General features: G+C 44.0%; 1 protein-coding gene across 1 annotated transcript; it reads right to left on the reverse strand.

The window, feature by feature from the left end:
• Nucleotides 1-9,065: 9,065 nt before the first annotated feature.
• Nucleotides 9,066-15,182, reverse strand: LOC138981117 (transcription factor IIIB 50 kDa subunit-like). Its single transcript, XM_070353953.1, has one exon. The coding sequence runs from the start codon at nucleotides 15,077-15,079 to the stop codon at nucleotides 13,571-13,573; it is 1,509 nt and encodes a 502-aa protein (XP_070210054.1). The 5' UTR covers nucleotides 15,080-15,182; the 3' UTR covers nucleotides 9,066-13,570.
• Between the last annotated feature and the right edge of the window lie 57 nt (nucleotides 15,183-15,239).

A 15,239-nucleotide genomic window follows, 5' to 3' on the forward strand; every position in this document is an offset into this window, starting at 1 on the left:
TCAAAGGGAAATAACCATTCTCACTCAGTCACTGCCACCAACTGAGGTTATTTCCCTTTGACGGGGGTGTTTTTCCTACCTCGTAGGAATTTCTTGTTATTATTATCGTCATCGTTGTTGTTGTTTGTTTGTTTGTTTTGTGTTGTTTTTGTTGTTGTTTTGGGCAGGGGGTGTTTTTCTTTTTCTTTGTCTTATGTTTCTTCATCTTAGCATCATCAAGAATTATTTTTGAGATTTGCTTTGTAAATCTCTTGATTGAGCTTGTGTATACAACATTTTTGTTTTTAGATACAGCCGGTGCGCGAAAACATTCGTTTTAAAATGATCACAAGAGCTAGGCCCCTTCTTCCCATTCTCGCTCCGTTTTCACAAAACTTTGTTCAAGTTTTTTAAGTTGAAAGATTTAAAAATTAAAAATAAAGTAAAATCTGTTTCCGTCATGTTGTGGGATATCTTCTGGTTCGTTCTCAGTCAAAAGAACTGCAGAATATTCACGTGAACTTCTCCTCTATTCGGCTGTGCAGTAGCACTGTGCTTTGAGCGGAAAGTCACAGTCGTCGCACGCCAAGTAAGTTCTGTCGCTGTTATGTCAATGATGGCCACTCAGATTAGGGTTCCTTTAAAATCGAACCGACAAAAACGTAAGTCTTGAATTCAAAAATCCACCAAATAATCAGAATATGCTTTCTTTATTTGGTGTTTGACGTCGTTTTCAACCACGAAGGTTATATCGCGAAGGGGGGAGATGGGATAGAGCCACTTGTCAATTGTTTCTTGTTCTGGGTGGCCGAGTGGTAACGCACTTGCGCCCGGAAGCGAGAGGTTGTGAGTTCAACCCTGGGTCAGGGCGTTAGCAATAGCAATTTTCTCCCCCCTTTCCTAACCTAGGTGGTGGGTTCAAGTGCTGGTCTTTTGGATGAGACGAAAAACCGAGGTCCCTTCGTGTACACTACATTGGGGGTGTGTACGTTAAAGATCCCACGATTGACAAAAGGGTCTTTCCTGGCAAAATTGTACAGGCATAGATAAAAAAAATGTCCACCAAAATACCCGTGTGACTTGGAATAATAGGCCGTGAAAAGCAGGATATGCGCCGAAATGGCTGCGATCTGCTGGCCGATGTGAATGCGTGATGTAATGCCTGTAAAAAAATTCCATCTCACACCGACACGGCATAAATAAATCCCTGCGCCTTGAATATGTGCGCAATATAAATTGCATTAAAAAAAATCTAAAAAAATCCCTGCGCTTAGAACTGTACCCACGGAATACGCGCGATTGATTGATTGATTGATTGTTCACAAAAGCACTAATCAAAAATTTGCTCCAGGGGCTTGCAACGTAGTACAATATATTACCTTACTGGGAGAATGCAAGTTTCCAGTACAAAGGACTTAACATTTCTTTCATACTGCTTGACTAAAATCTGTACAAAAATGGACTATATTCTATACAAGAAACACTTAACTGTAACCCTATTTCCTTCATCAATTCCAAATTTCCTGCTTGATGCATGAGATTGACATCTTACTTTGTTTACACTTTGCAAGTGAAGAAATTCTGTTTGTAATCCACACTCACATAATTACATTGTATTGTATCATATTTTACTGATTGTATTTGTCACGATCGGGTGACAGAGACCAAGAAAGCGTCACTCAGTGGAGTGCCTGTTCTGGGTCAATGTATGATAGAAAGCGCCTGTGTGTGATATTGGACACAGCAGTTTTTGCTGACAGTGCTCCCGAGCACGGATGTTTTGAAACGCACGAGCTTCACAGTGCGGGTTTCTGCTGTCATAGGGCTGACGGTTTTTTTTGCTGACAGCGCGCACGGGATTTGCAGGGATTGAGTTTCTCGTGTCTTTTTCCTGCTTGGGGAGGCAGAATCGTGTATAGCTGGACTGGTTTGGTGACAAGGTCAGTCACGTGTATTTGGCTAGGTGGTCTGTCAGAGACTCAAGGACGACACACTTGACACCCAGCGGCAGAAGGGGAAGGACCTAACACACAGTTACTAGAGTATGATGGTTTTTCACCGAGTATTATATTCGGCACTCTAGGGGAACTTCCACAAGTTATTCCTTTTCCTCTGCCACGTTATTTTGCTGAGGACAAGTCGTCACATTTCCTTCGTCGGCGATGGCTTTCGCATAAGGATTCGACAAGGGGTTCTGGACGTTTTGGGTCACTGTTGACGAACAGAGACTGTTCCAGGGAGGAAGCGGACTTTGCTTCCATTGAGAGTTACAATCATAGGCTTTTGAGGTAATAAATCATTATTTAACGCTGTTGATGAGTCTGTGTTGTGGAATGAAATACTCTCTGTTGTTCTTTCCAGGTTAGCGCATAATTTACTCTCTGTGACGCTAAAATACTAATCTGTATATGATTTTTGCAGATAGGGAGAGAAGGACGGAAAATGGCTGTTTTGTTGTTGTAAAAAGTCAGTTTTGTGCAGGCCCACGTGCTCGATGAGATATTTAAAGATGACATGTTTTAAGGTGGTGGGTGAGGGGTAGCTGACATGTTTAGTGCACCGATGCTTTCTGTTTGCAGCCTTCGTTCCTTCGTTCGTTTCGTTCGTTCGTTACGTTCCCGTAACATCGGCACGGCTGACTCTGGCGGGAACTGTTGGGGCTACGCTAACCAGGAGACCGGCTAACCAGGAGACCGGCTAACCAGCGGACCGGCTAACCAGCGAACCGGCTAACCAGCGGACCGGCTAACCAGCGAACCGACTAACCAGCATACCGGCTAAGCAGCAGCAGCAGAGATAAAGCTAAGTGCACCATGTCGTACGCACCCCGTTGACCACCGTTGTCTTTTCGTATCTATGATTTCATTGGAGTAGGGACAACGTGGGGTGTGTGACACCTGCACGAACTAGAGCTTTTCGAACAGAACATTCTCATTTGACTGTATTTACACGGGTTCAGCGTGTTACTATAATTTTCTACATACTACTGGCATTTTGTCAGTGAACACTGGTTTTTTTGTGTGTTGAGAACGTAAAAGGAACATATTTTGAGTGAAGGCTCGAGGGAGGTGGAGAGTTTATACATAAACAGGCGTCTGAAACTTATACTTTTGTTGACTCTATTTAATTGTATGCCTGCGAGAGTGGATCGTGGTGTGGTTAGTTAATTAGTAGTAATTAACCGGTTCATAATCACCTTGAGTGATATATTGAAACGTGACACGTGGGGGCCAAGCCGGGATCTACTCAGTTAATTTCCAACTGATAAAGACCCACCAATTAAGGATAACTAAGAGCAGATAATCTCGTCAGTGCTCGACTTATTTTCTGCTTGGTGCTACCCTTTTTTGTATAGTTTTGATCATATACCACACCTTAAGCGATTCACATCTTGCAGGAAATGTAAATTGTAATTTGTGAGTTATTGTATGCGCTAACTGTGATTACTTCCCTTTCCTTTGTTTGTGAATCTTTGTTGTTGTACGTTGAGTTTTCCGTTGCAGAGAGCTGAGCGGGGTTAGCGGATTCGTTATTCGTTTTACTCAGTTTTCTCTACATTGTTGTTTCGCATTCTGTAACAGGTTACATTTCTATAGTCTTGTTTTACTTGGATTTTTCTCCATATTTTGACTTTGTTGGAATTTTGGGGGGGAAGGGTCCGAGGACTTCTGTCCTAACCAAGGCTGTGGGAAACACTCTGTTTCACCGCAAAAAGCAGCCGATAAAGTAGGCCACGGCTGTGGGAAACACTTTGTTTCACCGCAGAAAGCAGCCGATAAAGTAGGCTACGCGATTTGTTCTACACCGTTTGGATTTTTCTTCTGCATTTTCCGGTTGCTGGATTTTTGTATCCATTTCATCACCGCGGGTTCTAGCTATAGCTGCGTTAGACTTACTTTTGCGATAAAGCTTTGCTAAAACTAACCATGGCTACAGGGGGATCTCCTACGAGGAGAATAACTTTCGAGACTCCTGGGAGCGAGCAACCGACTGAGCGAGACGCACGCGTTAGAGCCCGAAGCGTTCTAAAACGCTTAGAAGTAGAGCGCAAGGAAGAATTTGAGCGACTGACAAGAAAAGAAGAACGTGACCGACAGGACAAGAAAGACGAACTTGACAGACAAGAAAGGGAACGACAGGTTGAACGAGACAGACAGGAAAGGAAAGACGAACGTGACAGACAGGACAAGAAGGACGAACTTGACAGACAAGAAAGGGAACGACAGGCCGAACGAGACAGACAGGAAAAGAAAGACGAACTTGACAGACAAGAAAGGGAACGACAGGCCGAGCGTGACAGACAGGAACGGAAAGAGAAAGAGCAGGCGGATCGCGAACACCAGCTAGAACTAGCTAGGCTACAGGCCGAGAAGGGTACGCTTACTCAGGCTAGCGCGCCGACATTTGTTGCCGACCGTACGAGACTGCCGACGTTCGACGATGACAAGGACGAGCTCGACGACTTTTTACGCCGGTTTGAGCGCATTGCATCTGACCAGAAGTGGGAAGAGGCCACGTGGGCTAGCCGCCTTAGCACCTGCTTGAAAGGACGCGCATTGCAGCTCTACAACGCTTTGGAGGACGACGAGGCGAGAGACTATCAGGCACTTAAGAAGGCGTTACTCCAGCGCTTTAACCTGACTGCGGAAGCCTACAGACGACGTCTGCGTAACAGCAAGAGACTGAGCGGCGAGCTGAGTCATCAGTTTGTGGCACGCCTTAACCTCTACCTGCGGCGCTGGGTGGAGATGGCCGAAAAGGACTGGACCGTCAACGACCTTGCCGACCTCATAGTCATGGAACAACTGATGTCCAGCCTGCGACCTGAGGTGGTGACCTTCGTGCAGGAGCACCAGCCAAAGACTACTCAGGAGGCAGCCGACTGGATCAGAGTGCACGAGGACGCCCAGGCGATCTCCGGCAAATCTTCAGGCTCACGGCCAGGAAAAACGGGAAATTCGGGTTCTTCAGGACCCAAGGACGGGAAGGACGATCAGGGACACAAGGGATCGAGTTCCAGATCTGACATCCAGTGTTACTACTGCAACAAGCGGGGCCACGTGAAGAAGGACTGCCACAAGAGACAGGCTGACCAGAAGGGCGTTCACTTTGTTGGCAGTGAGGAGTTCAGGGACGTCACGAGCTCATGCACCATCCCACAACTCTGCGTTCCGTGCTCCAGGAAACATTTCCAGCCCCACTGCAACGTCTACGTTAACGGAGTGAAGGGCGAGGGTCTGCGGGACACAGGAGCAGACATGATAGTGGTTCGGGCGAGTCTAGTTCCAGCTATGGCCTACACAGGAGACAGCATCAGGGTGAGAATGGCCGAGGCATCTCACGCTTACGATTTGAACACGGCAGTGATCAAGGTCGTAACCCCGTTGTTCACGGGGACCATTGTGGCCGTCGTCATGGACGATCCTCCATGCGACTTGCTCATTGGAAACCGGGTTCAGTTTGTGGACGGCGTCACCAGGGAGGTTCCCGTTTATCGGTCTCCCGACGTCATTTCAGTGCTCACGCGGGCACAGGCGGAGCGAGAGGACAAACCTCTCAAACCCCTACCTGCTGCACGAGCTGCCCTGGGGAACGTGACCCCCGCGCTTCTCGCGAAGGCTCAGGATTCTGACCCGACCTTAGCTACTCCTCGGGAGCACGCGAAGTCGGGGAAGGTGAAGCTGAGCGGGAAGCATGGGAGGTCAAGGTTCCTCAGGGACAAGAAGTTGCTCTACCGTGAGTTCAGCAACAAGGAAGGTGCATTCAAACAGGTTGTCGTGCCTCGCGAGTTTCGCGAGGGTGTCATGGCAACGGCACACGACTCGATTCTGGGAGGTCATCTTGGTACCAAGAAGACCACGGATCGTGTCTGGCGCCACTTTTACTGGCCAGGCATCTGCACGGATGTCCGACGTTTCTGTGCGTCCTGCGATAAGTGCCAGAAGGTGGTTGCCAAAGGAAGGGTGAGGAAGGTCCCCTTAGAGAAGATGCCGCTCATCGACGAACCCTTTCGTCGGGTGGCAGTGGACATCATCGGGCCCATCTTGCCTGCGTCTGAGGACGGAAACAGATACATTTTGACCATGGTGGACTACGCTACTCGATACCCAGAGGCGATCCCTCTGAAATCGATTGAAGCCACGCGAGTAGCTGAGGCTCTGGTTACTATGTGGTCCCGGCTGGGAATTCCATCAGAGGTACTCACCGACAGAGGCACGCAGTTCACGGGAGGAGTGATGGCGGAGGCAGCACGACTGCTATCACTGGAGCAGCACTTCACCACTCCTTACCATGCTCAGTGCAACGGACTGGTGGAAAGGTTCAATGGCACCTTGAAGACCATGCTGAGGAAACTAGCTCAGGAGAAACCACGCACGTGGGACAGGTACATCCCAGCATTGCTTTTTGCATACCGCGAGGTTCCTCAGGAGAGCTTGGGTTTTTCCCCATTTGAGTTGTTGTACGGCAGACAGGTACGCGGTCCCATGGCTATCCTGCGTCAAGCTTGGACGGACGAAGAAGCTGACGAGGAGGTGCAGACGACGGCGACCTACATCGTAGAACTCAGGAACAGGATTGAAGAGACCTGCAAACTGGCTCAAGAGAACCTGGGAAGAGCAGCACAGCGTTACGCGCGAGGATTCGACCGCAAGGCACGGCCGCGCAGCTTCAAGATTGGAGAACGGGTGTTGCTACTTCTACCTGTCAAACACAACAAGCTACAACTGCAGTGGCAAGGACCTTTTGAGGTGACAGCGAGGGTGGGCCAGAACGACTACAGGATCATGATGCACGGGAAAGCACGCCTGTACCACGCCAACCTGCTGCGCGCCTACATAGAGAGGACAGCCTACGGGGAGAAGAACAAAGACCAGAAGAACAAAGACAAGAAGACAGAGAAGGTTGCAGTCATCAGGGGTGAAACGAGGGGTTGCTCGTTCTTGAGGACGACCTTTCTGTCTGGAGACGGACCATCAACCTCTGCAATATCTTCAGGTTGCAAGGTTGGCGAACGCCAGACTTATGCGCTGGGCGTTGATCCTCCAACCGTACCAATTCACGGTACGCGTCATTCCGGGCGCCAACAATGTTGGAGCTGACTTTCTCTCTCGGGCTGGAGAGGAGAACGTGACTGTGAGCGAAACCGAGGTTTCGTCTTGAAGAGGGGAGGTGTGTCACGATCGGGTGACAGAGACCAAGAAAGCGTCACTCAGTGGAGTGCCTGTTCTGGGTCAATGTATGATAGAAAGCGCCTGTGTGTGATATTGGACACAGCAGTTTTTGCTGACAGTGCTCCCGAGCACGGATGTTTTGAAACGCACGAGCTTCACAGTGCGGGTTTCTGCTGTCATAGGGCTGACGGTTTTTTTTGCTGACAGCGCGCACGGGATTTGCAGGGATTGAGTTTCTCGTGTCTTTTTCCTGCTTGGGGAGGCAGAATCGTGTATAGCTGGACTGGTTTGGTGACAAGGTCAGTCACGTGTATTTGGCTAGGTGGTCTGTCAGAGACTCAAGGACGACACACTTGACACCCAGCGGCAGAAGGGGAAGGACCTAACACACAGTTACTAGAGTATGATGGTTTTTCACCGAGTATTATATTCGGCACTCTAGGGGAACTTCCACAAGTTATTCCTTTTCCTCTGCCACGTTATTTTGCTGAGGACAAGTCGTCACATTTCCTTCGTCGGCGATGGCTTTCGCATAAGGATTCGACAAGGGGTTCTGGACGTTTTGGGTCACTGTTGACGAACAGAGACTGTTCCAGGGAGGAAGCGGACTTTGCTTCCATTGAGAGTTACAATCATAGGCTTTTGAGGTAATAAATCATTATTTAACGCTGTTGATGAGTCTGTGTTGTGGAATGAAATACTCTCTGTTGTTCTTTCCAGGTTAGCGCATAATTTACTCTCTGTGACGCTAAAATACTAATCTGTATATGATTTTTGCAGATAGGGAGAGAAGGACGGAAAATGGCTGTTTTGTTGTTGTAAAAAGTCAGTTTTGTGCAGGCCCACGTGCTCGATGAGATATTTAAAGATGACATGTTTTAAGGTGGTGGGTGAGGGGTAGCTGACATGTTTAGTGCACCGATGCTTTCTGTTTGCAGCCTTCGTTCCTTCGTTCGTTTCGTTCGTTCGTTACGTTCCCGTAACATCGGCACGGCTGACTCTGGCGGGAACTGTTGGGGCTACGCTAACCAGGAGACCGGCTAACCAGGAGACCGGCTAACCAGCGGACCGGCTAACCAGCGAACCGGCTAACCAGCGGACCGGCTAACCAGCGAACCGACTAACCAGCATACCGGCTAAGCAGCAGCAGCAGAGATAAAGCTAAGTGCACCATGTCGTACGCACCCCGTTGACCACCGTTGTCTTTTCGTATCTATGATTTCATTGGAGTAGGGACAACGTGGGGTGTGTGACACCTGCACGAACTAGAGCTTTTCGAACAGAACATTCTCATTTGACTGTATTTACACGGGTTCAGCGTGTTACTATAATTTTCTACATACTACTGGCATTTTGTCAGTGAACACTGGTTTTTTGTGTGTTGAGAACGTAAAAGGAACATATTTTGAGTGAAGGCTCGAGGGAGGTGGAGAGTTTATACATAAACAGGCGTCTGAAACTTATACTTTTGTTGACTCTATTTAATTGTATGCCTGCGAGAGTGGATCGTGGTGTGGTTAGTTAATTAGTAGTAATTAACCGGTTCATAATCACCTTGAGTGATATATTGAAACGTGACAGTATTCAATCAATCAATCAATATGAAGCTTATATAGCGCGTATTCCGTGGGTACAGTTCTAAGCGCTTGTCGAAGAGTTGTCAACACAGGACTAACAAAGAAACTAACATCTACAGACGGACACGAACCCTATCACACACGAGCAAACCCTGATAAACATACAACAAACAACTGTTTAACAACAATGTACACATCAATAGCTAGGTCCAAACAAAATAATATTAAGCACAAAGAAAACACCTCTCACAGAGCACAGCACAAGAATGTCTTTTGGGGCACAACACATCACGTCGAGCATTGTATTGTATTGCAAGCATACCAAACTCAAGAGTAATCAGAGTAAATACAAAATTTAATTCGCATGCGTAATATCAAAAACAATAAAATAAAAAGACTGTTCTTTCAAACATAATTCTAGTCTTCATTTTGCAGATATATAACCAATACAGTTGCGAGGTATATGAACATTCTGATCACGAAAAAAACCTCAGACAAGACTGAAGAGTCCTGAAATAACAGTTTTTCAAAGCTCTTTCTAAATGGTATCGAGAGTTCTTATTTCCCTTGTCTATTTCATCTAAAATACTTCACGGCGTGTCTCCATGAAAAAGGTTAATTTGATTGTCTTTCCTCTCACACAAACATCTATAGTCATGCTCTCAAAAATTTCTGTGACACACATGCACATGTATACAAACGCAAAAAATCATTCAGATAAATGTGTTTGCCCTACCCTGTCAAGAGGAATATTAGCAGTTCATTGTACTAAAAAAAACAGTGTAAACACTTCGGCACCGCGCAAAAGTATGCATATCATCTCCTTTTACAACAAAAACACATACATGCATATATTATACAGAACATTATACAAACATGTTGTTCTGGCACCCAGGAATCGCTGTTTAACAGTGGTGAAAACATAGGCTTTAATAACCTCTTTTTCTAACATGAAAATGGCAAATGCTTCATCCAGAGCAACTCTATGCAAGATCCTTCCAGAGACCGTAGAGTACTCTACAGTCTCTGATCCTTTATATCTTCAGCTATCGATTGCTTCAAAAGTAGCAGAAAGGAAGACACTCCTACACATGTAAAGACATAGCATGTGGTCGCTGTCATTCACAAACCTCGTATCTCAATTTTTGAGGTTTTGGAAATAAAATAATAGGTCCCTTATTTTTTTGCCCATGTGGTGAGAAAAGCTCGTATCTCCAGCTCGTTTTTAAAGTGAGAAAAAGTTACTGACAAGAAAACTCGTATCTTCATGTGTGTGAAAGGAGCGCCAAAAAAACACCGCTCGGATGAAACTTACAAGGTTTGCATGACACACTTGGACGGAAACTATGTCAGGTTGCTTCTGTGGTATTTTTAGCTTAGTACATTTTTTTTCCTCAGAAATATGAAATAATTATGTGACCCTCCACCACAAAATGAGTCGCATGTCACCTCGCGCGGTTCTGCGCTAGGCTTGATATAAGTCCGGGGAGTGTCTGGTAACAGTGTGAGGGTGCCCTTAGTCACAGGCTTATAGCTCTTTTCTAAAACGGGTTTCACCACTGGATAGAGCATAAAAAACTCTTTAACTTGTTTAAGAAAATGTACAAATATGAAAATCATGCAAAGGTGACATGCGACTCATTTCGTGGTGGAGGGTCACATATGGCCACTGAAGGTTAGGTGACAAACGGAGAAAAAAAAAATCTCGTATACATTCTAATTCTGGATGACTATTAGTATAAAACGATCCTATTTTGGATGAAAAGCTCCCATCTCTCAATATTTTCTGTTGTATCAAATATCAGTAACAACTGACATTAACACAAATTTATAAATGTACTGCTATTGCATTGTTCTAAAGAAACTATAAACCCATAAATTAAAGTTATATTTGATGCGGTGAATTATAACCAAACAAAATCGATTTTCTTAAAACAGCAAAAATTTAGATACGAGGTTTGTGAATTACAGCGACAATGTTATCCTTGAATCAAATCAGACAGAACACCAAACAAAATCTCAAGTTTCTAGTTTCCAATTCCAGGGACATGTTCTGTGACTAGTACTATATATCTATGCAAAACAAGACTAATTGAAAAAAAACATTAACCATCCCAGGACACACAAACGACGATCATAAAAAACAAGCAAAAGTCAAAACTAATGTTAAACTCAATTAATGCTAAAATTAGTTACATGTACTTCTAAAATGGTACTGACTGCAACATGTTATACTTCGCATTTTATTTACAAGACTGTACTTGTCTTTTTGTCAAAGGGAACACTTCTAATTGAATAAAATCAGTTCAAGAACATTCATCCACGCTATCAGTATCATACCTGTATAACATGCGTGTTAATAAACTAAATCTTTCTCTGTGGGGTGCAAATGGCAAGTATTAAGCTCAACACAGTAAACATTTTCATACATTGTATATGCAATTTCCTGATAAAGAATTTTGTTTGTTTGTTTATTTGTTGCTTAACGTCCAGCCGACTACGCAGAGCCATATCAGGACGAGGAAAGGGGGGATGAAGGGGGCCACTTGTCAAGCGATTCCTGTTTACAAATGCACTAACCCATTACTTGTGTCCCAGCAGGCTTTAGTAAAACTAAATTAATACCTACTGGAAGATTACCAGTTTCCAGTATGTTAAAATAGGCTTAACCTATCTACTGCTGGACTTACATCAGAACACTAACAGATTAAACTATACATGAATCGCGAGACAAGCGGCAAAAGAAGAGATTTTTGGAAAAAATACAGGTGAATGAGCAAGAAGGCAGAAAAAAAGAAAAGAATTCATGAAGAAAAAGAGAGCATGACAGGAAAGAGGAACCAAAAATCTACCTAACAGCAAACTAGAAAGCTCCTGCGGTTCCAAAAACAGGAGGGGCTTTTAATTTCATAACCGCAGTGCCCCACTGCGGGACTGATAAAGAATAACATTGCGTATACGTACTGATGAATACATAAGGTGTAAACTCACTCTTTCAACTACCATAAATGGTCAAAATTGTCTTTCAGGGGAACTGGTGACATAGTGAACACTAAAAATAAATCACTGACACACAGTAAGAAAAAATAAGGCCACTAACAATAACAAAATGGATTAGGATAACTTTCTTTCTTTATTTGGTGTTTAACGTCGTTTTCAACCACGAAGGTTATATCGCGACGGGGAAAGGGGGGAGAGGGGATAGAGCCACTTGTCAATTGTTTCTTGTTCACAAAAGCACAATTAGGATAACCCGACTGATCCTATTTTTACATTTCGTCAAGTTTTCACTCAATGTTTTTTTAGTCAAATTTTGACTAAATGTTTTCAGATAGACTCGGAATTAATACAAGGGTGGTGGCTTATATGTGTCTGTGTATGTGTCGAGCGATTCTGAGAGAACTAACGGACAGATCTTCATAAAACTTTACAGTTTTCCAGATCTATGATATCCCAAGACATGTTTTTTTTTTTTAATCAACTTTGATGACGTCATATCCGGCTTTTGACAAAAGCACTGCCAAGACCTCATTTTTCAATCAAATTGATGGAATTTTTAGTCAAATATTCTTTGACTCAGTCCTGACTATGGGATTGAATTTCAGCTCGAAAATGTAAAAGGTAATATATGTTTATTCATCAAAATTGTGATGAAGTTCAAATGTTTGCTAACACATTTAAAAATGATTCAACTTTGTGTTTATTATTATCTCCTGAATCCAAAAATATACATGTATATATATGCTGTATCTGGAATGAAAAAAAGCCCAAAAATTAAGAAAATCTAATGAATGCAAATTAGCTCATTCAGTCATTGGGCTTGTGCTACCAAGACAATGTGTCAATGACATGTCTCGTCCGCTGGGTTAATTTGGCCAACCTATTGTTTACTAGTCTTCATGAAAAAAAAAATGTATATAGTTCAGTTTCATTCTGTGAGTTCCACAGATTGACTAAATGTACTTAATTTGCGATGTGTTTTCTGTATAACCTGACATTTTATCCTCACTCTGAAAAAAAGTAAGAATCACAGAAAATGTGACATTTGGTGCTCCATACACATTGCTCATGAAACCTGCGCCATCCAAAACATTAAAATTAATAATCAAACTGCAGATGTTCAGCTTCATGCAAAGAGACAGGAGTTTTGTTGTTGTTAGAAACATACCCACCAACCCTGTTTTATGTTTTATATTATCATGTTACCCAAATCCAGCATTCCCGTTTCTTCTTACCCTAGGATCCAATCTTACAGAAAACACAATAAACTGAAATTTTCATTATTGCAAATGACATGAAGATTGCAAACCAATGATCAGCAACAACCAGAAAGTAAAACACATGCACACACACACAACTACAAGACTGGACAGATCCCGGGTGATTTCAATAGCAGGCAGAGGAAGGAAGGAATCTTTCAAAATAAATGAGGATGCACATTTAATCTTACAGTAGTAAACAGCATCGTCCTCGGTGAAATGTACTGTCTTAACCTTCACTGAACCACGCTTTGGACATACACAAACCGGATAATGTGGGCGGTGTACGGTTTCAACATAAAAAGTATGGTATTTGATTTACTGTATTTGATTCATTCGCTGGGCTTCCTGACGAGTGGACATAAACTGATATAACTATCAATATAATATACAATTCCCAATAGTTTTAGAGTTCTATACAGACAGTTTTGTGAGACTCTGGGTCATCCATGACCCAGGAAGCATGGTGGTGAAGGTTAAGAGACCAAAGGAGGCAGATTTGTCTCATAGTCATACTGGTCATACTCATAGTCATACACAATGGCTGTTTCGGCAATCAGCAATCTTTCACTGCTATTTCTCATCATTTGTCCTTCTTTTCAGCTTTTAGCATGTCCTGTTTCACCTCGACCTCTTCAGAAGTGAGGAGATAGGAAGAGATTTCATGGTCCGAAAATTCAGAATCATGAACATCTTCCCTGTCCAGATCAGACACTTTAAGATCTGCAGGCAGCTTGAACTGATCAGTATCTGTTGCAATCCTTCTTTTTAACTTCATGGACGGTGGTCCCAATACTGGAAGAGCTTCTAATTGTGCCTGGCAGCCTATGGAAACTGCAGTTAGCCGACACTCATCTTGAGGTAGTGACACTTGGTCCTTCCTGCTGGCTCTGCTGATGGCTGTCTGGCCATACTTGATGATGTCATTCAAATAGTAAATTACCTTTGACACACGGATGGGTTCTGTGAGATATGGGAGATGACTAGTGAGAGTTGCTAGAAGCTGGCGTATTATTGTTTGAAGTCTGCGACAATCAATTGTGTAAGGAAGGTTGTGATCTGAACAAAATTGTTTCAAAGTCACCGACTTTCGCTTACCGATGTCCTCACTGATCCAAACGAGGTGTGCTACCCCAATAATAACATTCTCTATGTCTCTGCCTTGAGTCACAAACCCTTTCTCACACACATGCATTAGTTTACTGGTTTTATCTAAGAATGCAGAGGGGAATCTTCCAGAAGCCAGAATGTGTTCAGGAAGAGTGGATATTTTCTGATATGGTACAGGTTTGTCACTGATTGCCTTTATCAATCGCAGGGCCTTCGTGAACAACTTGGTTTTGGCCGCATGGAGCCGCATTATAGTCTTGAGAGTCAGTTTCACCCCATTTTCTTTTGCAACAGAATACACACAACAAACCCCAAGGGTAGCTTTTAGATCATTGGACATACCTTTAAATTTTTTGTCTGGGTAAATATCCTCAAACATTTTCACTGCTTGGTCTGTCAGCTCCTGTCGCAAACTCAAACGTGCTGATATGTCCTTTATTACTTCAACCGATTCTGCTTTTCCTTTGGCGATGTATGGTGCATCATTTGCAAACTTTGGCTTCGGAGCTCGAGCCCACTGGTAAGCAGTCGAGCTTCCAGCTATGGGTGTGTACTCTTGCGTGGAAACAAGCTCTGTCTCCTCTATAAAGTAGCCACAGTCTTCACAGACCAACTGCTCTGTGTCATTGATAGTCTCATACACGAGAGTGTTGCCATTGCAGCTCTTGCAGCTCAGAACTGGCAAGACGGTTTCTGTTTGTACCTCTCGTAAGGGGGCTGTTTGAATCACTTTAGAACTCCCCTTATCACTTGGCACTTGTCTGTCGCCAATGTCAGTTTCAACGGCATGAGAATCATTGGATGTACCGTCGTCTTCGTCGCCTTCAAAATAATCATCCTCGTCCTGCAGGATTTCGATTTCGATTTCGTCCGTGTCACGATCTAACACAGCACCGCACGACGAACAAACAAGCACAAGACCAGTTGCCAGAAATTGAGTTTGCAAAGTATCATCTCCACATTCTCTGCAACAGTTATCCATCGCGTCCTCGGAATAAGATCGAAGTGCCTAATCACGCGTTCACTCATATCGGAGAGATCCGAATCGAGTCATGCTACGCGTTCGTCATGCGTACAGCTGTATACTTCCGGTGACCCAAATGAATGGATTAAAAATTCGAAATAAAATAGAAAAACAATTC

Source organism: Littorina saxatilis, linkage group LG12 (assembly GCF_037325665.1).
Source record: "Littorina saxatilis isolate snail1 linkage group LG12, US_GU_Lsax_2.0, whole genome shotgun sequence".
Lineage (NCBI taxonomy): Eukaryota > Metazoa > Mollusca > Gastropoda > Littorinimorpha > Littorinidae > Littorina > Littorina saxatilis.

Excerpts from the sequence above, each read along its gene's own strand:
- LOC138981117 (XM_070353953.1), bottom strand. The coding sequence starts at position 15,079 with ATGGATAACTGTTGCAGAGAATGTGGAGATGATACTTTGCAAACTCAA.